This window comes from Vitis vinifera, chromosome 1 (assembly GCF_030704535.1).
Source record: "Vitis vinifera cultivar Pinot Noir 40024 chromosome 1, ASM3070453v1".
In the NCBI taxonomy this organism is placed as follows: Eukaryota; Viridiplantae; Streptophyta; class Magnoliopsida; order Vitales; family Vitaceae; genus Vitis; species Vitis vinifera.
In genome coordinates, this window is record NC_081805.1 from 6,000,414 (window position 1) to 6,021,353 (window position 20,940).

The 20,940-nt window shown below is 36.5% G+C and overlaps 2 protein-coding genes across 3 annotated transcripts; one reads left to right on the plus strand and one right to left on the minus strand.

The window, feature by feature from the left end:
* The first annotated feature begins 1,846 nt into the window (after positions 1 to 1,846).
* Positions 1,847 to 5,370, plus strand: LOC100266368 (probable xyloglucan endotransglucosylase/hydrolase protein 28). Its single transcript, XM_002285104.4, has 4 exons — positions 1,847 to 2,826; positions 2,938 to 3,038; positions 3,696 to 3,904; positions 4,489 to 5,370. The coding sequence occupies exons 1-4, from the start codon at positions 2,646 to 2,648 to the stop codon at positions 4,994 to 4,996; spliced, it is 999 nt and encodes a 332-aa protein (XP_002285140.1). The 5' UTR covers positions 1,847 to 2,645; the 3' UTR covers positions 4,997 to 5,370.
* Positions 5,371 to 6,999: 1,629 nt separating this feature from the next.
* LOC100257728 (anthranilate synthase beta subunit 1, chloroplastic) lies at positions 7,000 to 20,015 on the minus strand. 2 transcript variants are annotated; one of them, XM_010650272.3, is made up of 8 exons: positions 19,550 to 20,015; positions 19,277 to 19,443; positions 18,470 to 18,540; positions 18,301 to 18,338; positions 18,114 to 18,224; positions 17,690 to 17,789; positions 9,721 to 9,856; positions 7,000 to 7,222 (listed from the first exon to the last, which is right to left on the minus strand). In XM_010650272.3, the coding sequence occupies exons 1-8, from the start codon at positions 19,623 to 19,625 to the stop codon at positions 7,118 to 7,120; spliced, it is 804 nt and encodes a 267-aa protein (XP_010648574.1). In that variant the 5' UTR covers positions 19,626 to 20,015; the 3' UTR covers positions 7,000 to 7,117. The 2 variants fall into 2 exon arrangements, with proteins under 2 accessions (XP_010648574.1, XP_010648529.1); XM_010650227.3 differs by having other exon boundaries at positions 19,520 to 20,015.
* Positions 20,016 to 20,940: the final 925 nt, after the last annotated feature.

Sequence of the window (20,940 nt, forward strand, 5' to 3'; positions counted from 1 at the left end):
TGCGCCTCAGATGCATCTCTTTCTAGGGATCCCATTCCCATGTTCCCCAGGAACGTTCAATCTATCCCAAAAAAGACTGGCACACCACCCTGCGCAACTTAGCGTTGCCCGCACTCCCCATAACTAACATGCACCCAACCGTTTGAGTCTTTTCCCAAGCCAGTTGCTCTTTTCCCGAGAAAATAAAGTGGCAAAATTTTTCACCAAATCTCTCCATTTTTTTATAGTATTTTATTTTAACTATTGCGCGTGAAGGGTGGACCCACCCTATGAGTGTGTCACGGATGTTTGAAACAGAGTCGGATTAAAGAAAAGGGTGACTGATACCGTTGTTGACGGACGTTATGAAGCTTGTGAGTGAGTCCACCCGTTTCACTTTATTTCACTTTAACGGGATTGAACCCCCAAAATGAACGCCGTTAACTGCGCAGTAAAGAAGATCCCAGTCCCATAAATGACGCTCTTAGACAAATTTTCTGGTTCCCAGTGGGGGTGGGGGCCCAACTGCGAGCAACGGTTAGTTCCGCTGACGTGGAAACAAGATGCCACATCGGAAGGCATGAGTACTAGGAGAAGCGAAATTCTCGTGGTGATTGGAGAAGGCGCGCGTCTAATCGCCGATTTATTCGCTGACTTTTTTGCCACCTGGCGCTGCAGATTTGTCAATTAGTGACGCGCATTTTTAATAGATTCTGGCCCACGCTTTCTTCGTTGATGGGTCTGTCACTTTTTGTTCCATTAAATGACCTTTATTGCGTCCCGCGGCCCTTTATTTACGACAGCGCCACTCCGTGTACTCTGTTTTGGGGCAAATCAGTAGATTTGACTCCGAGCGAGGGCCTTTTGGGAAAGCATCACGCCATACATAGATAGGGGCGGCCTTTGGCCGGTTACCTGAACTAGAATGCAAGGGGGTGCACATTTTTCCACCTCCTTTAAAAAATTTCATTGAATTGCTTTTATATACAATAAAAAGTAGAAAATTAAGAAAGAGAATCCTCTTTTTGCCCCAAAAGTACCATCTATCATTGTTTTTGCCCTAATGATTTAAGCTTTCTCAGCTTGTGCTTCCCATCCCACTGTTGCCCTTTCTTTAATTATTTTCTTGGTTTTGTGAAGGCTTTGGCAACTTTATTCCTCTTTCAAGCCTTCAAATTTCTAATGTGGAAGTAGTTTTCAATGAGGATAAAGGGCCATACTTAATGTAAAAGGAACAGTAATGGTGGTCATTTCCCCCCCTTTTTGGGGCTATATAGCCTAGATTAATATTATGCTTCCAAAAACAAATAAAAACCCACTATGAATTTTGAGGAGGATTGAGAAATTAGGATTAAAAAAATGTGGTTCATAAGACTTTACATAGACAATGTGGTATGCAAACTAAGTAAAGACACTTTACTTCGAAAATAAAGTTCATAATCCAAGCAAAGGCAACAAATCTAATCCATTACTTTTGAATAACCTCAAAAGCAATCATGTATTTGACAATATGGGAGAATGTGGGTCTAGTATGGAATAGAGATAAGAGTGGGTTTTAAGCATGGTTTTAATGAAACAAAATACATTGAATAGATGGTGAGTATGATTCCAATGATAATGCCTTGTTACTTTATTTTCAAGATTCCAATTTTCATTATTCTTTAATGGCATTATTGACATCGGTCAATAGACATCTTAAAGTTATTCTTTGCATAAATTAAAATTGAAAACTTAGTGTTTTCATATAAAATCAATTGCTTGTCATGAGGTTAAGTTAATATTTTTTAAATAGATTGATCTCACACTAATTTACATGCATTTATACTCATTATGGGTTTAATTGTGGAGAATTACAAAGCGAGACTTGACTCATCCCTCACAACACACCCGTCTAAGACATTAATTCATCTGAGGCTTATAACGGTGTCTAATTATCTTCAACTTACTGACTAATCTCTAGGCTTAGTTCTTATTTCTAAAAAAAATTAAACTTTAAAAATCCCTTAAATTTTGATGGAGAGGCACAAGTTAAGGCATCCGTTGGCAGATTTGCATAAGAAGGACCATTTGAGTCAAAGCAAAAAACTAGCATCAAAAGGAAAAAAACAGGTTGAATTTTAGTTGTGATAATCTATTAATCTAAGAGCTAAAATCGAAGAAAAGGGTGGGCAATCAATTCTTGCCTTCAGAAATAGTTGTTCTGATTCTTCTAAGGCCTTCTTCAATGCTTTACGGGTCACACAATAGTACAGAAGAAGCCATAATTCTTAATAATGATAATTAATAATAATGCATTCACTAATTATGAGATAAGGGTGGTTTGAACTTCAATGTTTATTTAAATAAAAAAATAAAAGGGTGCTTTTTATTTTTAAATGAATTAAATAACTTTGAAAACCTGTCGACATATGAACAGCTCAAACCTATCACGCTACCAATAAAATGACCTGCTCTTTGGTTTCTTCTCATTAGCCATTTTGTTCAGTATCTCTCTGTTTATTTATCTCCCCTGTGCTGTAGAGCTTCTAGATATCCCTCTGCTTCTTCAGCACTCTATTTTTTTTTTCACCTTTTCATCATATACGGGAGAAAAAAAGAAGAAGAAGAAAACCCATTCAAACAAACAGATAAAGCATACATTTTTCACCACTGAGTTTACGCACAAAATGGTAGATTCTTGCCTGCTGTTGTTGCTGATTTGCTCTGTTCTTGGTCTTGTTTCTGGGTCTTCTAAAGAGCTCCCAATCATATCGTTTGATGAAGGGTACTCTCCGCTATTCGGAGATGCTAATCTTGCCATTCTGAAGGATGGTGAAACGGTTCACATGTCTCTAGATGAACGAACAGGTCATGTATGCTTTGTTGTTTTTTCTGGATATGGTTTTTTGATTCTTTGGAGGCTCGTTTTGTGTTGGATTTTGGGTTTTTGACAGTGGTTTTGGGTTTTGGGGCACACAGGTTCCGGTTTCATCTCTCAGGACCTTTACCTCCATGGATTCTTCAGCGCTTCGATCAAGTTGCCTGCAGATTATACAGCAGGAGTTGTCGTCGCGTTTTATGTGAGTAATCTGTTCAAAAACCTTATCAAATCTCTCATACAAGATTGCCTTCTGTTTTTCTGGACTTTCTTTTGAAATTTCTTCATCCCATGTTCATATTTGAACTCGAAGTTAAACAATCTGATTAGACCAATCCGAACCAAATGGTTTTTTTTTTTTTTTTTCCTTTTTTCAAAATCCTATGTCCTAGATGTTTTTTTTTCTTTATCTTTCTTTTTGTCTTTTAAGTTTTGGTTGAAAAATATGGTCTTATCGATATCACCCAGATGGCTTTTCCCCTAGTTTTCTCAGTTTCAAGTTCCAAAAATTGATCAAAGAAATCACAAAACGATTTCCCTTGAAAAAAAAAATACAAGATGACCTTGATATTCAAGTTCAAAATTTTTGTTAAAATCACACATGGATGGAGGTTTTTCAAGTTTCAGCAAATGCCATTACACTCAGATGAGGTTTTTCACTCTCTCTGTCTTTTGTTCAAGTTGTTGTTTTTTTTTTTTCCTTAGCTTTTCTTTTTTAAGTTCATATTTATTAATCTAAAAGATTTCTTTCATATTTTTCAAGCAAACAACCACATCTGAATGGATTTTCTAACAATCTTAACATTTGTTCGAATCCAACAACAACCCATCTTTGAATTCTTTGTTTCTTTGATTACAGATGTCAAATGCAGATATGTTCGAGGCAAACCATGATGAACTAGACTTTGAGTTCTTGGGTAACATTAGAGGCAAGGATTGGAGGATTCAGACCAATGTTTATGGCAATGGAAGCACCAACGTGGGAAGGGAAGAGAGATACCACCTCTGGTTCGATCCTTCTGAAGATTTCCATCAGTACAGTATTCTCTGGAGTGATAATCTGATCATGTAACCATCCGTTTTTGCCTATCTTTAGATAATTCATATTCTTTTAATGTTTTCTTCTCTAACAACTGCCCTTTTCTTCTTTTAATATCGTGAACTACTTATAACATATGTTCTCTAATTATTTATCTTGTTGCAGTCTGGACCTTATTGTATTAGGCTTATTTATTGAATTGATGGCTCCGTTGTAAGGTAGATGCACAGTTTCTAATCTTAGGAAATGCTCACATAAATGGCTCTGTTTTTATCACTGCACCAAATCCCCTGTTTTTCCTTCTTTTTTTTTTTTTTTCTTTTTTCTTTTTTAAACCAAAACTCAGCTTCCTCTTATTCTTTAGCTAAATTTAGTCAATGGTCTAATTGCTTAGTAGGAACATATTTATAGGACTTATGCAATTGGGTTCCTAATCAGGCATCTTTGTGGGGTTTGTGGGCAAGTGAGAATATTTACAATATGTGTTGTCTTTTATGGCTGCTCTGTTTGTTTTGATAGAAAATATGGAGAAAGAAATATTGCCAGAAATATTATGTGTTCTATGGAAGGATTCATGTGCTCCTATGTCTTGCAATGTTGTGATGTGCTGCAGATTTTACGTGGACAATGTTCCTATCAGAGAGATAAAGAGGACTGAAGCAATGGGCGGGGACTTCCCCTCCAAGCCAATGTCTTTATATGCCACTATATGGGATGGGTCGGAGTGGGCTACCAATGGAGGCAGATACAGAGTGAATTACAAATATGCTCCTTATGTGGCAGAATTTTCTAACCTGGTTCTACATGGCTGTGCTGTTGACCCAATTGAGAAGTCACCGAAGTGTGACAATGGTCCTACTTCTAAAGCAAGTATCCCCACAGGCATCATGCCAGAGCAGAGGAGCAAGATGGAGAAGTTCAGGAAGACGCACATGACATATTCCTATTGCTATGATCGTGTTCGATACACAGTCCCTCCATCTGAGTGCGTGGTTAATGCCCAGGAAGCAGAGCGTCTGCGAAGGTTCGACCCAGTCACATTTGGAGGGCGGCGCCACCACCACCATGGGAAGCGGCACCAGAGGAACCGATCAAGCCAAGGCGAGGCTACTACCATTTAAGAGGCGGGGTGGGGGCTGTCATTTGCATAAAATGTCATATGGTTATTGTCATTGATTTTCTGTTTGATTTAGTTGGGTCAGTTTTTTTTAAAAAATTTTTTCTTTCTGTGAATAGAGAGAGAGAGAGAGAGAGAGGAGGGGGGGAAGAGCACAGATTTATTGAGGGATAATGGGGTTTTTATATGGGGTACAGTGTTGGGTATGTATATATTTCATACCTTTAGATTCCAGCCATTCTGTCATTATTGATGTTTGTCACTGGCTTTATAAATTGAATTTGATGATGATTTATGTACTTGGCACAAATCCCCCCTCATGCTTTCAATAAACATTTGGCATATTGAGTTGCTATAAAAGCATCCATGTTTTATCTAGTGCTTGCCTTGATTTTTTTCCCTTTTTTGGTCATGTAATTTTGAAAGTATTATGTTTATTTAATAACATTATATCATAGCTCTCTGCAACCAAATGATATTATTTTTTATTGGGTAATTAGAATATTTCCCAAACATAATAGAAATGTTCCATGGAATGGGGGCCGTTGGTCTGGCAGATTTTTTCGTAAATGCCCAACTCTAGCCCATCTTCAAGGGGCATTTTGTCAATGGGTAACTGGGAATCTTAAGTAGGTTGCGTTTGACAAGGGGCATGTGGATGTTTGATTGATTTGAGGAGATTAGGGAGTTTTCCTGTCATTTTGGACTTTGCTTTCTTGACTTTTACAGCTCATGTAAAGCCTTTAATTTTATATAGTTGGGAAGTTGGGATAGCGATGGCACCCTCTCTCAGTGAATGCTTTTCTGGTAATTGTGGGTGTGTGGGGGGAGTGGTGGTGGTCAAGCGACCAATCTCACTACGATGGCCCCCAGCTAGCTCTCTCACCACCATAGAAATAGAATTTGATCAACCCAAAAAATGAACAATTTTCCATAAAAGCATCCCCTATCAGGTATGCAAAGTTGGGCTAAGGAATGGTGGCAATTGGTTCAGCCGTTTGTTGGGATGGGCTTCTCATCAAGACCAACTTGATGGTTGGATCCTTCCCAATAGTCAAAATTAATAAATGAATCACTTTTCTAGACTCTACTGAGCCGAGAAACAAATATTGATAGGTGGGGTGGGAAAAATATATATAGGTGGAAAAGGAAAAAAATTAAATTAGGAAGAAGATGACCTGCTACATTGACAAAGGCATTAGAATAAGGATAAGTTTCAAATGGTGAAGAGTGACTTGTGACGAATAGAAAACAATGCCAATCCAACACGCAACGACTGTAGAGGAGACGGGTGCAGATATGCAGATATTAGTATGGTGGTAGATAAAATCACATGAAAGCAAATGGTGTGATTTGCATGGACCAGGCCACAACATCACCCTTGACCCTCGTTATATTTATGTCTTTTATTTTTTTCTAAGTTTCTAACTAATCTAAGCAACTTGCTCAATGCATGTGGATGGGAACCACTATTCTTGACATTACCAATCAAAATTTCATCTCCATGTCTCTATCGGGTAGTTATAGCTTTTTGCTCTGTACTCGAGATTTTCGTGTGGATATCAAAACGCAAAAGTGAAGCCCCACAATCTATACTTACAACCTTCAAGTCACATGTGAGAAAGCAGGGTTAGGTTTGAGTCAAATCGAGGTTCAGGCTTGCCAAGTATAGGCCAATTTGTGAACCGTCAAATCTAGGTTCAAGCTTGCGAGGTATTAGCATGTTTGGGAACATTTGTTAAAAAACCAGTCCTCAATTGTTTACTATTTAACAACTCAAATATGAAATATAGTTTTCTCATCCTATATACTGATGTTTAAAAACACCTGAAATTTATTCAATCTGTTTTCAAAATAAATTCTCAAAAATTGTTATTTGTAAAAAAATTAGATGTTTTATACTTAAAAAAGAACATAAAACTTTTTTCAAGATGAATTACCAAACAAGGATGTACACTCCAAGGTTGTGTGAGCCTGCAATACCTGTTCAATACTTACTCCAAAAGATGAGAAATTACACATTCAGAAGCTATGGATTATTAATTGGCACCCAAAATGATGTCGAAAAGACTGAAGTATTTTTTATCTAACTACAATAGTCTATAAAAAAGAGAAATTCAAGCCCCTAGTTATGATATTTAGACTCGCTTCTCTCAATCATTCTGACAAAATTGCGAACAATCCCCCTGCCTTCACTGGTTATAATGCTCTCTGGATGGAACTGAACCCCCTGCAATGTTGGTCATCACAATAAGACTAACATGAGTTTATGAATAACATAACTGAAGACGCTAGAGAGTGAAAGTATAGGAGAATTAACTCAAAACACTACCAATTGGCTATTTAATTATTACCCTACCAAAAAGAGTCGAGTAAGAGGGGTCAATTTAGCAAAGGCACTATATTTTTTGTAACTTCCAAGCTCTCGGTCACAGCAAACATGTAATAAGTTCTGAAAGCCCAAGGCTAATTTTTTTATATATGGCTTTATTTGGGATGCTGAAGAATATGGCGTCCTTCCCTTCACTCGATTTCCATTTCAGAGCTATTCGAGCAAGTCCTATCTGTGGCATAATTACCCTCTCAATATTTTACTTTTAATTCCTCTGCAACCCGGAAAAGGACCGGACAAAAGCATAGCTGGAGAAGTTTAAGAAGAGATTTAAATACTTTTATTTGATCTAACCTCGCCCACCTTCTCCTTTCACGGATCCTGTCATCTTTATTTCACAAATGCCCCTCTTCTATTTCATCTTATTACTAGTAAAGGAACAAAGTAATGATATCAACAGTAGCAATGAAGTTGAAAAACATGGAGGTGCAAAATAAAAAGGAACCATGTTGAACTGTTTGTCAACAATCCCAGATGTCATGGTCATTGATGGATAAACAATGTTGAACTATTTATCAAGAATCCTAGATACCTCTTATGGAGATATCAGCAATAAACTAATGTCATCTATATTTAATACTATAATGGAGAGTGTCAAGGCTTGGCTCCAAGGCATAAAAGACAGACCTAGGAACTAGATATAAAGAAAATGGGTAATTTCGTTATACTACCCAATCAGAAGATAGCCAATCAGCTTTACATTCTAGTGTATCCACCCTCAGACATCTTCAGGAATGATTGCCCGCACATAGTCATGATATAAAATACATTCATTTCCAATGGTAAGATGTCTAGAAAAGGAACCAATTTTGCTTGTTCCAAAATAAAAATGACCAAATTAAAGAGGATAGAAAAAAATAAAAAATAAATAAAATAAAATTCCACTATAAACATAGTCATGATATAAAATACATTCATTTCCAATAGTAAGATATCTACAAAGGGAAACAACTTTGCTTGTTCCAAAATAAAAATGACCAAATTAGAGAAGATAGAAAATAAATAAATAAATTTCCAATATATAATTTCTCACCACTCTCCTTCTCAAAATACTTGATCTTGTGGCTTCCAGTCAAAGTACTATCCCCATGAATGTGAATTTTTCCAAGTCACAAGTGTTTATAGCCTAATGTCATATCCTCGCCAAATGATCTCTCACTTACACTTATTTGGGAATAAACTTATCTAGGAGAGGAAGCTTCTATAAGAACCTAGTATATCTACATATCTTCATAAAAGATGGGGAGATATTCGAGTTGTGTGAAGTATTCAAGAGAGGTCTTGAGAACCCTTGTCAAAGGACTTGTACATAGAATATTATAGATTTGTGGAGAACCATCAAGGATTCTAAAGATTTCTCATAGTGTGTATAAATAAGTGATGGCCCCATTTGGCTGGTCAGTCACCAAGCCCTCGAGAGATTTCATTCTTTCAAACTCTCCAAAAATTGCTTCATTGTTTTGGGAAAATTGACTTAACTACAAATATTCATTTCTTCCCCTTTTAAAAGAAATGCAATAAATTAAATAATATCTTTATTCTTCTATCCATCAGTCAGGTAAATGAAGGAACCAACTTTGTTGTTCCAAAATAAAAATCACCAAATTAGAGAGGATAGAAAAAAAATTGAATTTCCACTATAATTTCTCACCACTCTCCCTCCTCAAAATACTCGATCTTGTGGTGCTCCAATCAAAGTACCATCCTCTAATAATGTAAATTTTCCCAAGTCACAAGTGTTTAGCCTAATGTCATATCCAGTTCAAATGATCTCTCACTTACACATATCTGGGAAAAAACTTATCTAGGGTAGGAAACTGTATAAGAACCTAGAGATATCTACATACTTCATAAAAGATGGGAGATATTTGAGTTGTGTTAAGTATTCAAGAGAGTTCTTGAGAACTCTTGTCAAAGGACTTGGACATAGAATATTCTAGATTTGTGGAGAACCATCAAGGATTCTAGAAATTCTCATAGTGACCCTAATGATGACCCCATTTGTCCAGACACCAAGCACTTGAGAGCTTCCGTTCTTTCAAACTCTCCAAGAATTGCTTCACTGCTTGGGGAAGATTGACTTAGCAACTATAAATGTGCATTTCTTCCTCTTTTAAAAGAAATGCAATAAATTAAATAATATCTTTACTCTTCCACCCATCATTTAGGTAAATGAACTTAAATGTAGCTATGGACAACTTATAAATTTGTTGGGTATCATTTCCTAAGTATAAAACTGAAAGGCAACAATAAGAATAAACAGTAGAAACTGCTCATACAGGATTAATGGGTTAGTATTGAAATTTTAATTGGGAACCAGCAATCCAATATCTTACCTGCAGATGCTTATATTTTTTGTGACGGGCAGCCATTATCAGTCCATCCTCTGTCCATGCTGTAATCTCAAGTGCTTCATTGGGAAAGGTATCCTTTTCAATCACAAGACTATGATATCTACCAGCAGTGAAAGGACTGCAAACAAGTAGACACTCAGCAAAACATGGAAAAAAATTTTGATCTAAAAAGTATGAGAAATTTTCATTGGTATGTAAATTGAAAGCTTAAGAATTGATAAGATGTTTGACTTAAATAATAGTCAGATTACATTAACATGAGCAAGACTTTAACCAATTTTTCCATGCAAAATTAACTCAAGAAGATATCTTTATGGCTTAAAAAAAAATTCATATAGTTCTCAATTAGAACATTACAACGATATATAAGTTTTGTAAGATAATAGGCTATCAAATCAAACAGTCATGTAACTTTCTAAGAATTGACAAACTGTATAAATGACCAAATAATTATTTCATCACAAAAAAAATCTGAAAAACAGATAAAATTCCAAAATTGAAAAAGAGCAGTCATGTGAGCTTTTTCTTCCTTTAATTAATTGAGGAAATTCTTTTGTATCTCTCAAATGTGGCACACTTGGCCAAGTGCCAAGGGCTTAGAGTTCTATGAGGATGTTCCAAGATTGACACCATGAACCAAGAAAAGAAAATTATAAAATAATAATAATAATAATAAATAAATATTTACCCTAAAATATGTAACTTTCAAAACTTGAATTTACATATTTATGACACAAGTTAATCTAATAAGGATTAAAAGTCTTTTAATTGTCTTTGGTTGAGGTGTGTTTGGCTTGTTTCTGTGTATACAACCTGCATACGTTGGGCACACCCCCTTCTTTTTTGGCGCTTATTAATGCATGCTCTTGTTGTCTATAAAAACAAAGGTCTTCTAATCGTTTGGTGCCAGACGGCATGATTCCACCAATCAAAGAAGAATATACCTGAACCTATTGTTATTATATTATTTTTCCTTTTCATCATCTTTTGTATGACTCAAATCCCTCCTATGTCCTGACTATAATTCACAATGTTTTCTGTTTCTGATTGGTCTTCAAAACGAGTCATAAAAACAAAAGAGATCCAATATTCAAGAATATCTTAATCTTTTTTTTTTTTATCAGTAAGTAATATATGTATTGATAAAGAGACGCTAAAGAAGCGACTCAAATAGTTACAGTATAGAAAAAACGACTCACCCCCTTACAAAAGAACCCACCCCTCTATGAAAGCACAAAAAACCCTCTTCCTTAATACATGCACACCCAATCTATAAAATCTAATAAGGTCGAAGGACCATCTTTTATCCACACTTTGGTTTCCGACCATAGCAAATACACAAAGGAAATTTTCAGCTTTTGTATAGATAGCACCCCGTCCTCAAAAGCAATTGAATTTCTAGTCTTCCAAATGACCCAAAACAAGCATAACGGTCCCAAAAGCCACGTCACCTTCCTCTTCTTACCCATAATGGAACCTCTCCAACCTATTAGAGTTTCCTTAACCGAACGCGGAAAAACCCAAGAGACTCCAAAAAAAGAGAGGAGCAAGGTCCACACCTCCCTTGTTCTTTCACAATGAAGAAGGAGGTGGTCAACTGACTCCCCACACTTTTGGCAAAGAAAGCACCTATTTGCCAAAGCCCAACCCCTCTTTTGCAGATGGTCCAAAGTTAGGACTCTACCCCACGATGCCTCCCACGCAAAGAAGCTTATCTTGGGTTGAGCATAAGACATCCAAATAATCTTTGAAGGAAACCAAGCTGACGACACCGGCTGCATTGCCCTATACAAGGACTTTACCGAAAAAACCCCATCCTTTGATTCCACCCATCTCACCCTGTCCTCCTCATCCACCCTCACCATCTTTCCTTCCAAACACCTAAGTAACCTTCCCACTTCTTCCAATTCCCAATCATTAAACGGCCTATTGAAAGTAGGAGTCCAACTTCCCCTCCTATTCCCCTCGGCTGTCCACACTTCATTTACCCATGCCTCTTTTGACGTTGCTATGGAAAATAAAGAAGGGAAAGCCTCGCTTAAAGGGCTGGTACCACACCACTTATCTTTCCAAAACCTCACATTCTTACCATCCCCCACCTCATAGCCAAAAAAAGGGGTTACAAATTGTCCCACCTTATTTATAGCTTTCCACAAACCAACCCCATAAGCCTCCCTAATCTCACAAGATCTCCATCCTCCTTTCTCCTCCCCATACTTCCTTCTAATCACCTGATTCCATAAGGCCGTTTTCTCGTTAGCAAAACGCCATGCCCACTTTCCCAGGAGAGCCTTATTGAACAAACCAAGACTCTTTACCCCAACCCTCCTTTACCTTTATCATCACACACAATCGACCACCTTACTAAGTGAGGTTTCTGCTCAAGAGCGCCTCCTCCCCACAGAAAATCTCTTTGTATCTTTTCCAGTCTTATCCTAACCGCCCTTGGAATTTGGAAGATGGACATGAAATAGATTGGCAAGTTGGACAAAGTACTCCGAATTAAGGTAATCCTTCCTCCTTTTGAAATGTACTGTCGCTTCCACATAGCCAATCTCCTTTTGAATCTTTCCTCTATTCCATCCCAAACACCACTAGATTTAAAAGGAGCACCTAAAGGCATTCCTAGGTAGGTGGATGGTAAGTTTCCCACCTTATAACCAAATTCATCAGCTAACTCTCCCACATTTTCAACTCTACCAACTGGAATCAATTCACTCTTTTCCATATTCACTTTTAACCCTGATAAAGCCTCAAACCACATTAGCAGCCAACATAGGTGTGTCAACTGATCCTCTTTAGCTTCACAAAAGACCAACGTGTCATCAGCAAACAACAAATGAGTAATCTGGACCCCTTCGCCCCTTCTTCCCCGAACCAAACAAGGCGTCAAAAAACCACCATCAACTGCTCTTTTCATCAAACAACTGAAAGCCTCCATCACTATTACGAATAAATAAGGCGAGAGGGGGTCTCCTTGCCTTATGCCCCTCGAGCTCTGGAAAAAACCCGTTGGATTGCCATTCACTAGAACTGAAAATCTGACAGTGGATAAGCACCACTTTATCCAATTACACCACCTACCTCCAAATCCCATTTTCCCCATTACCGCTATCAAAAATTTCCAATCCACATGGTCATAAGCTTTCTCTATATCTAATTTGCACATTATTGCCCCTCTATTATTTTTCAGGATGGAATCTATTGCCTCATTAGCGATCAGAACTGCGTCCATAATCTGCCGCCCCTCCACAAAAGCATTTTGAGATAAAGATATCACTTTAGCTAACACTCCTTTTAACCTGTTAGCCAACACCTTAGCTAACCATTTGTAAAGCCCTCCCACCAAACTTATTGGCCTAAAGTCCTTCAAGTCCTCAGCCCCCCCTTTCTTGGGAATCAAAACTAAGAAGGTTGCATTCATGCTTCTGACAAATCTCCCCGTCTCATGAAACTGTCTGAACAAATTCAAGACCTCCACCTTCACAAAATCCCAAGCAAACTGCCAAAAGGCCATTGAGAAGCCGTCTGACCCTAGTGCTTTCTCACCGCAACAGCCTTTCAGCGCTTCAAAGACCTCCTCCTCTGAAAATGGTTGCTCCAGCCTCTCTACCTCCCTCTCTTCCAGCCTCTCAAAGTTTAGCCCTTCAATACTAGGCTTCCAATCACCCGGGTCTGTCAACAGTTCTTGGAAATTTCTGCCAACCTCCTCTTTGATTTCACTCTCCTCAGTAAAACACCTCTCATTCACCTTTATTCTATTCAGTTGCTTCCTCCTTCTATGAGCATTTGCCATTTTATGAAAAAACTTGGTGTTTCTGTCCCCCTCTTTTAGCCAAATTTCCCTGGACTTTTGCCTCCATGATACTTCTTCCAATAGAGCCCACTTCTTATATAACTCCCTTGCCTCCTTCCTAACTTCTTCTTCTTCTATTGACAGAGAACGAACCATTTCTTCCTTGTCCCAGTACTCTATTAAGTTCCATGCTTTCTGTTTCTCTAAATCAATCTGTCCAAACACCTCTTTATTCCAACTTCTTAACAGCGGTTTTAAGGCCTTCAGTTTTTCAGTCAATATGAAACTAGCCGATCCATTCACTTGAATCCCCTCCCACCACTGTCTCATTACCTCTTTAAAGCCCTCACTTTTCAGCCACATGTTCTCAAATCTAAAAGGCGTGGGTCCTCTCCTCATTCCTCCCCCATCCAGAAGAATATCTTAATCAAAATCCCAAAAAACTCCTTTAACCAGTATGACCACAGTATGGAATGAGCAAGTGTTATAAAAAACCCTCAATTTCACTCCATCATATAGACCAACATTTGTTCTGAGGATCATGTGCTAGAGGTAACTTGTTTGTGCACTTTCAATAAATCTTTGATGACAGTACAAATCCATAAAATGCCTTAAAGAGTGAAGCAAGATCCCCAAACAAAAATAGAACTACAAAAAAGTTCTTTTAAAAAAAAAACAGCAAAAGTACAATTTAGAGCTAGCATTACGTGTAATAAAACTGTTGAGCAAAGCCATTTTTTTAGAACTGAGATGCACCATCAAAACTCTCTGATGATATGACCCAATAAAAAGGAAAAACAAAAAAAAAGCCACCTTAGAAGGAAGACTCTCCCACCCAAACTACCTGCACAGGAAAATTCTCAAATAGTGTTCCTGTAACAGCTCAAAACAAAGACTTCACCAAAATTACATCCATCCTGCTAAACCACCAAACCTTCTATCTGGAAAAACTCTGCTATCCTAGCTTCATTAAGCGACTATTCCACTAACTTACTTCCCAATCTAGAAGATTGAGATCAGCATAACCATAGTCAAGCTCCTAAATATGATAATCACACTCCCATTCTAACTTATCCACAGCCACCAGATAGAGGTCCAGAAAGCAATATACAGAAATAAAGAAAATTTTTGCCTCATAAAGATACTTTCAAAGATAAACCACAGACCATTGCTAACAGTATACCTAACCTAACTTTCAAGCACCAAAATCCCATGATAGGTTCTAGGTGTTAATTACTCGAACACAAAACATAAATGCTTATTAAGAACCTAACGTTATAGGAAGAGAGCAAGCAAAGTAAATAATCTTACTACAAAAAAGAGAGTAAGAAAATAAGTAAATCAAATAGATGTTAAGGTATCAAAACATCAAAACCTTCCCCTTTGACATGATTCAGTTATTAATTGTAACTGTTTTCAAGATGTATAATGTAGTTGCTTAAAACTCATTCAAATTCCCGAGCTCAACTACATATATATTGTGCTTACTAATAGTCTCACTAAACTTCATCACTTACATTTAGGTTTTCAAATACTGTTATTCAATTTTATTTTTCCTGTCCTCAAAAGAACATTTGACCACATTAGCTTCCTTTTTGTACAACTCTTGTTGATTTTTCTTCAGTATGCAAAACAATTACTTATAATTGATAACTGGTGATAGATTAAGTAATACTAATGAAACATATGTTCGACCTAGAAAGGGTGGACAATCTCAAAACTTAATAGGTCTATTAGTAATTTTATCAACATTCAACCTGGAAAAGCTTATTATGATCTGTTCTGGTCAAGAGAATTTTATCACTATTTAAGAAGCCTAAATACAACAAGAAAACTTTTAATATATTCTTATTTGCAAATTAGGGAAAAAAAACTTCTAGAAAACCATTCCCCACCAAAAAAGAAAGAAACAAAAAAAGGGGGAAAAAAAGAACCTCTGATGAATTAGCTTTTGAGTAAAGCCAAAAAGAAAATTTTAGTCCATCAATATGCAATTGAAAACCATACCTGCCTTTTAACAATCATATTGAATTTCTACATTAGATTCCCATAAGATCATAATTATTAACACTATTGAACTTGACAAATGAGGTGAAGCAAGATTTGCCAATGAAGAAAAATATGCATCGGATGAATAAAAACATGTGCAATCATGTGCATGCACATATATGAGAGAGAGAGAGAGAGAGAGAGAGAGATTGCACACAAGAAAAAAAATAAACATTTTAAGAGCATTCTACAGAGGGAGAGTTATCATCACAGGTTGAAAAGCGGAAAATTAAATATTTAAGAGCACTTTTAAGAGAAATCAGAAAGATTAAATAAAATACAACACACATAAAGAGATTATTTGGGAATGTATATAAAAAAGAAAATATGTATATCATTTCAGGATCCTAGGGCCATTGTTGTTTGTTTGTTCGATAGGCAAACAGGAAGACATGTATTAGTATTGCCTAAAAGGATGCGTAGCAAAGTACACACGAAGCATGCAAGACGCCCACTGATGATAAAGGAAAAAAACAAAAAAAAAAACACCTGATTTTACTTTAGGTTCAACCAATCTACAGATCTAACATAGACATTGTGTGATCCTCTATATACACCCTAACCCAATTCCCAAAAGTATAACAAAAAACATATTTGATTGTTTGGTCTGACTACTCAACATCATTAAAAGCCTTTTTATTCTTCTCCTTTCAAAGAGTCCAGAACAAGCATAAGGGAGCGGCCTTCCATGCTTTTTTCTGTTTTTTCCCCTCAAAAGAGTCATTCTAACCCAACAAGTTCCCTCTCAGTGAAGATACATAACCCACTCCACTCCACAAAAGGCAAGAATCAAGTGCCACACCATTCATGCTTTGGAACAATGTAAAAGCAAGTGGTCTGTTGTCTCCTCCACATATTTGCACAAGTAACAACTATTAGGGAGAGTCCAACCCCTTCTTTTGAGCCGGTAAAGAGTAAGGATTCTACCCCATGACACTTACCATGCAAAGAAGTTGACCTTCACTGGTACCCAAGATCTCCACACAAAGTTCGGAAACACTCTCTAAATCCTGTAGATAAGGAAGAATAGAGAGATTTAATTGAAAACTTGTCACACTTGGATTCATTCCACCTCAATGTCTCCTCCACTTCCCTTTTAATTACCACTAATTGTAGTTTCCAAAATGAGCTCTCCACTTCATCCAACTCCCAATTGTTAAACTGCCTTGAAAAACAGGGGCTCCAACGACCCTCTCTTCCCCAACCACCTCCCAAGCCTCTGCCACCCATCCCTCCTTGTTAGAAGCAAAGGAAAATAAATTCAAAAAGGCTTTTTCCAAAGTTTGGTCCTCACACCACAAGTTTTTCTAGAATTTAACCCTTCTTCCTTTCCCAAGTAAAAAGCGAGACCTAGGGCCCTCTCTCCTTTCAAGTTTTATTCAGTTATCTTCCCCAATCCAAGAAAAGACAAATCATCCATGGAGAATGTGAAATTGTGTGCTGAAATTAACCAGAAGAGGCATGGTTGCATATCTTAGAGAAAACAATATAGCTGCAGATGGCTTAGGTAATTTAGACACAATGGATGAAAAACGTTTCATGATTTTCCAAGTTCCACAAGGGACAAAGATGGGAAAGATATGTGAGGTGTATCTTTTCCACATTGGATGGTTTCGTCTATTTATTAGATGGGAAAAGAAAAAATGAAACATAAATTTGGAGTAACATGTCATCCATGGCAAGGTCAACTCATTCACCAAGAGAAACAAAATATCACAGGAACCAAGTTCAGAAAATATCTCATGTATACTATTTTGGTAAGGAAAAAATCGAAACAAATGGCACCAAGGGATTAATTCTTAAAGCATAATCATTAGTAGAAAGGAAAAAATCGAAAGATATGGAAACCCACCCCTACCATGGGATTGATTCTAAAAGCATGATCATTAGTAGAAAGGAAAAAATCAAAAGAAAAGGAAACCAACCCCACTGTGGGATTAATTCTAAAAGCATGATTATTAGTAGAAAGGAAAAAGTTGAAAGAAATGGAAATCCACCCCCACCATGGGATTAATTCTGAAGGCATGATCATTAGTAGACTGTAGATTCAAAAACATTCTAGATATAAGTAATAACAAAATATTGTAGAAAGAAATGAAAACTTACTTTGATAACCCTGAAAACAAGCCATCTTCTCCTTTTTCATCATAATATACAGGAGAGCTTTTTCCATGCATAACGCCAAAAGGAGAACGTACAATCTTCCCTAAGAAACAAAAGGATGTATTGCAAGCTCCTTAGAAGCAAAAAAAATTAGGACAAGTGTATTATGCAGACAACTTTTAAAGAATACCACTGAACTCAAAAAATCTTTATTCTGAATTTTTGGGGTTAGTTATAACAATGGCTTTTCCAACCATTGTTCTGTACATGTGAAATTAATATTACTTGGAATAATCTTTCTGGTGCATGACAAAACCATTCCCATGCTCTATCAATGTTTTTTTTATTATCCGGTTGTTAAAGAGGTGCACAAATTATGCCACTACATAAGCAGCCAAAAGAACTTAAGGAATCTTGAAAGACTTGCCTCCAAAAGCTTCTCCGATGCACTGTAGCCCCATACAGACACCAAACAAGGGTACAACAGGTCCAAGTTCCAAAACAGTCTGCAATGATATCCCTGAATCTTGAGGTGTACCTATACAAGGAAAATGTAGTGTATATTGAAGTCGACCATGTGTCTCTAAGAATAACACATTAGCACAAGTTCTTACCTGGTCCTGGGGATATAAGCACCCCTCTTGGATTTTTCCTGTAAAAACATCAGAGAAGGGTATGAATGCGGTTAGATTACTTAAATATCACCACCCCAAAATGCTAACACATCACATGCAAGAACTAGAGAAGGGAAAATTTTTAACAACCAAAATTATGAAGTCTTACTTTTTTAATTCCTCCACACTAAGCTCATCATTCCGGTAGACCTCAAAGTTACACCCAAGCTCTCCCAAGTACTTTAAAATCAATAGGATAGATTATCGGAATAACGAGTTAATATTTATTCATCAGAGCATGAAATAGAAACAGAAACACCCTCATTGGAAAGCATCGAAAGCAAAGAACCCAAGGGAAAGCAAAACCAAAAACCAAGCAACAAAGCTAACATTTAAAGATATCAGAAGTGCAAAAATATATATATAAAGGTAGATTTATGAATATTTTCAGAAGGTTTTCTCCTCCAAGATTTTCCTCTTTCCATTTGTCTCCCTAACCAACTGAAACAATAGAGTAAACCCCTCCTGTTCTCCCAACTTCTTTGTGGAAAAAGCCATGAGCAAATGAACTTAAACAATTAATCATAAGTATTGATCCAATCAATATATCGAAGTTGCAAAAGCATCATTATTAGGAAATAAGTATCAAAACAATCTTATTTAGAAAAATGGAGTAACGTCCTTAAGATGAAAATCAGAAAAAATAAAAATAAAAAAATCCCAGCCAGATGGACTTGTTTTGCTTTGAAAAATCATTTAATAAATATAAAAACAAATCACGTTAGCTAACCAGAAAATCCCTTCTTTCTCTTTGAATTTTCTGCTCCTCAAATTTCTGCCCATTTTGGGCTCATGTGATCTTTAACTAGTCCCTCCCAACCAAAAAAACCACCCATCAGCATTAGCGCCAAACAAAAAATCAAAACCGTGAATAACAAGAATGGATCAAAAGAAAGCGAAAGGAGAAAAAAAAAACCTGGCAAAGATTGTAAGTGAAGCTGTCGTAATTATCAATGACGACGATCGGATTCTTCGTCCCGTTGTCCAAAACCGGCGACCTGGAGTTCGATTCGGCAATAGACATCGACGCCTTGAGAGCAAACCCATCTTTCTCCTTAAACACAACGGATCCGCAACGCAGCTCTACACCCAAAACATATAACCTCTCTATCAATCCAAGAGAGAGAAACAATTACCAAAAAAAAAAAAAAAGGCTCACTTGATTGGAAAGAGAAGCTGGAGATGTTACGAGGAGACTCTAGGGTTTGGAAAGGCAGCGAGGACTTAGATTGAAACAGAGCGGATTGAGAGAGAAGAGAAGCCATTGCTGGAGAGGTGAAAGAGAAGAGTGAACTATCCGGAACTTTTGAGTCTGAAAATAAGGATGCTCTGTCCGATCACGTGCAACACGTTTGAATTGCAAACGGTGCGGGCAAATTTGATTAGATTTTGGCGTATCTTAATTTCAGATTCGTTCTAATTATTCAGAATTTTTGTTTTACCCTCGATAGGAGGCTGGTGGACATCTATGTCATCAAGAAAAATGTGCACCACATGCTTCACAGTATCATTTGGTTTCCAAAAAAATATGCCTTGTATACAATCTTTCAATCAAAATTAAATATGATTAAAAATTTAAAATTTTTTATATTTTGAGCAATAATTCTTAAAATATTAAAGGCTTTTTTGGAATATAATCCTTGAAAAAAAAAAAATTAAATTCATGGAATAAAATAAAGATTAGGATCTACTGTAATGAATAGAATGATATGTGTTAAAAGGAAAATTGTAATGAAGGTCAATTTATTCTTACCGTTTGATCTCGCAGGAGGAAGAGAGGCGCTGTAACTTGTAAACTTTCCTTTTAAGTGTGAGAAAAACATTCACTTTGATTCACTTTAAATAATAAATTTATTTATATTTATGTTCCCTTTAATATCTTATTTGCATTAATTGGTTATCTAAGTATACATGCATATTTCATTTATATTATAAAGAACTTGGATACGGAATTGTAAAATAATAAGTTATTTATAATTGGTTTATTGATTTTGATAATTTAATAGAAATGGTAGTGCATCATCTTCTAATTGAAGGGATAATTTGTCTTGAGCATTGAGATGAGTTTCTCATTATAAGTACACAAATATATATGATTACATATCAAACATAACTTATAGTGAATCATGACCTAAAACTATCAAATTATCATAATTCATTACTTGAACTTAGTAAGGTGAGAAAATGGGGATGAGATATGAAAGTGACAACAAAGGATTAAAAGAATGGATGAATTTAAGGGGATTTTACTAGAAAAATGAAATGGAAAGGATCAATAAGGGATTTTAGAGAAAAACCTCGAGTGAAAAGAGTGAAAACGAAGAGAAAAAGATGATTATTGGATTGTTTTAAAGGTTAGTTGTTGATTGAACCAATCCATCAGCCCGATTCAACCAAGTGGGTCAAAATTGGTCAATACCTCCCAAATTATTGGTTTCTAAACAATTAACCTCCTCCTACCTCTTTGCCAAAAAAGTTCCTTAAATTTTTTTATTTTTTTTTATGTTATATTGCCTTGGGGATTTCAATTTTGGTCAAAAATGAACCTTTCAATGCATGATCTTCTAAAAGATACAATAT

Excerpts from the sequence above, each read along its gene's own strand:
- LOC100266368 (XM_002285104.4), top strand. The coding sequence starts at position 2,646 with ATGGTAGATTCTTGCCTGCTGTTGTTGCTGATTTGCTCTGTTCTTGGT. Across the intron at positions 2,827-2,937 it reads GTCTCTAGATGAACGAACAG|GTTCCGGTTTCATCTCTCAG; the intron begins GTCATGTATGCT and ends TGGGGCACACAG. Across the intron at positions 3,039-3,695 it reads GAGTTGTCGTCGCGTTTTAT|ATGTCAAATGCAGATATGTT; the intron begins GTGAGTAATCTG and ends CTTTGATTACAG.
- LOC100257728 (XM_010650227.3), bottom strand. The coding sequence starts at position 19,625 with ATGGCTTCTCTTCTCTCTCAATCCGCTCTGTTTCAATCTAAGTCCTCG. Across the intron at positions 19,444-19,519 it reads CAGCTTCTCTTTCCAATCAA|AGCTGCGTTGCGGATCCGTT; the intron begins GTGAGCCTTTTT and ends TTTTGGGTGTAG. Across the intron at positions 17,790-18,113 it reads CATCGGAGAAGCTTTTGGAG|GGAAGATTGTACGTTCTCCT; the intron begins GCAAGTCTTTCA and ends TTTGTTTCTTAG.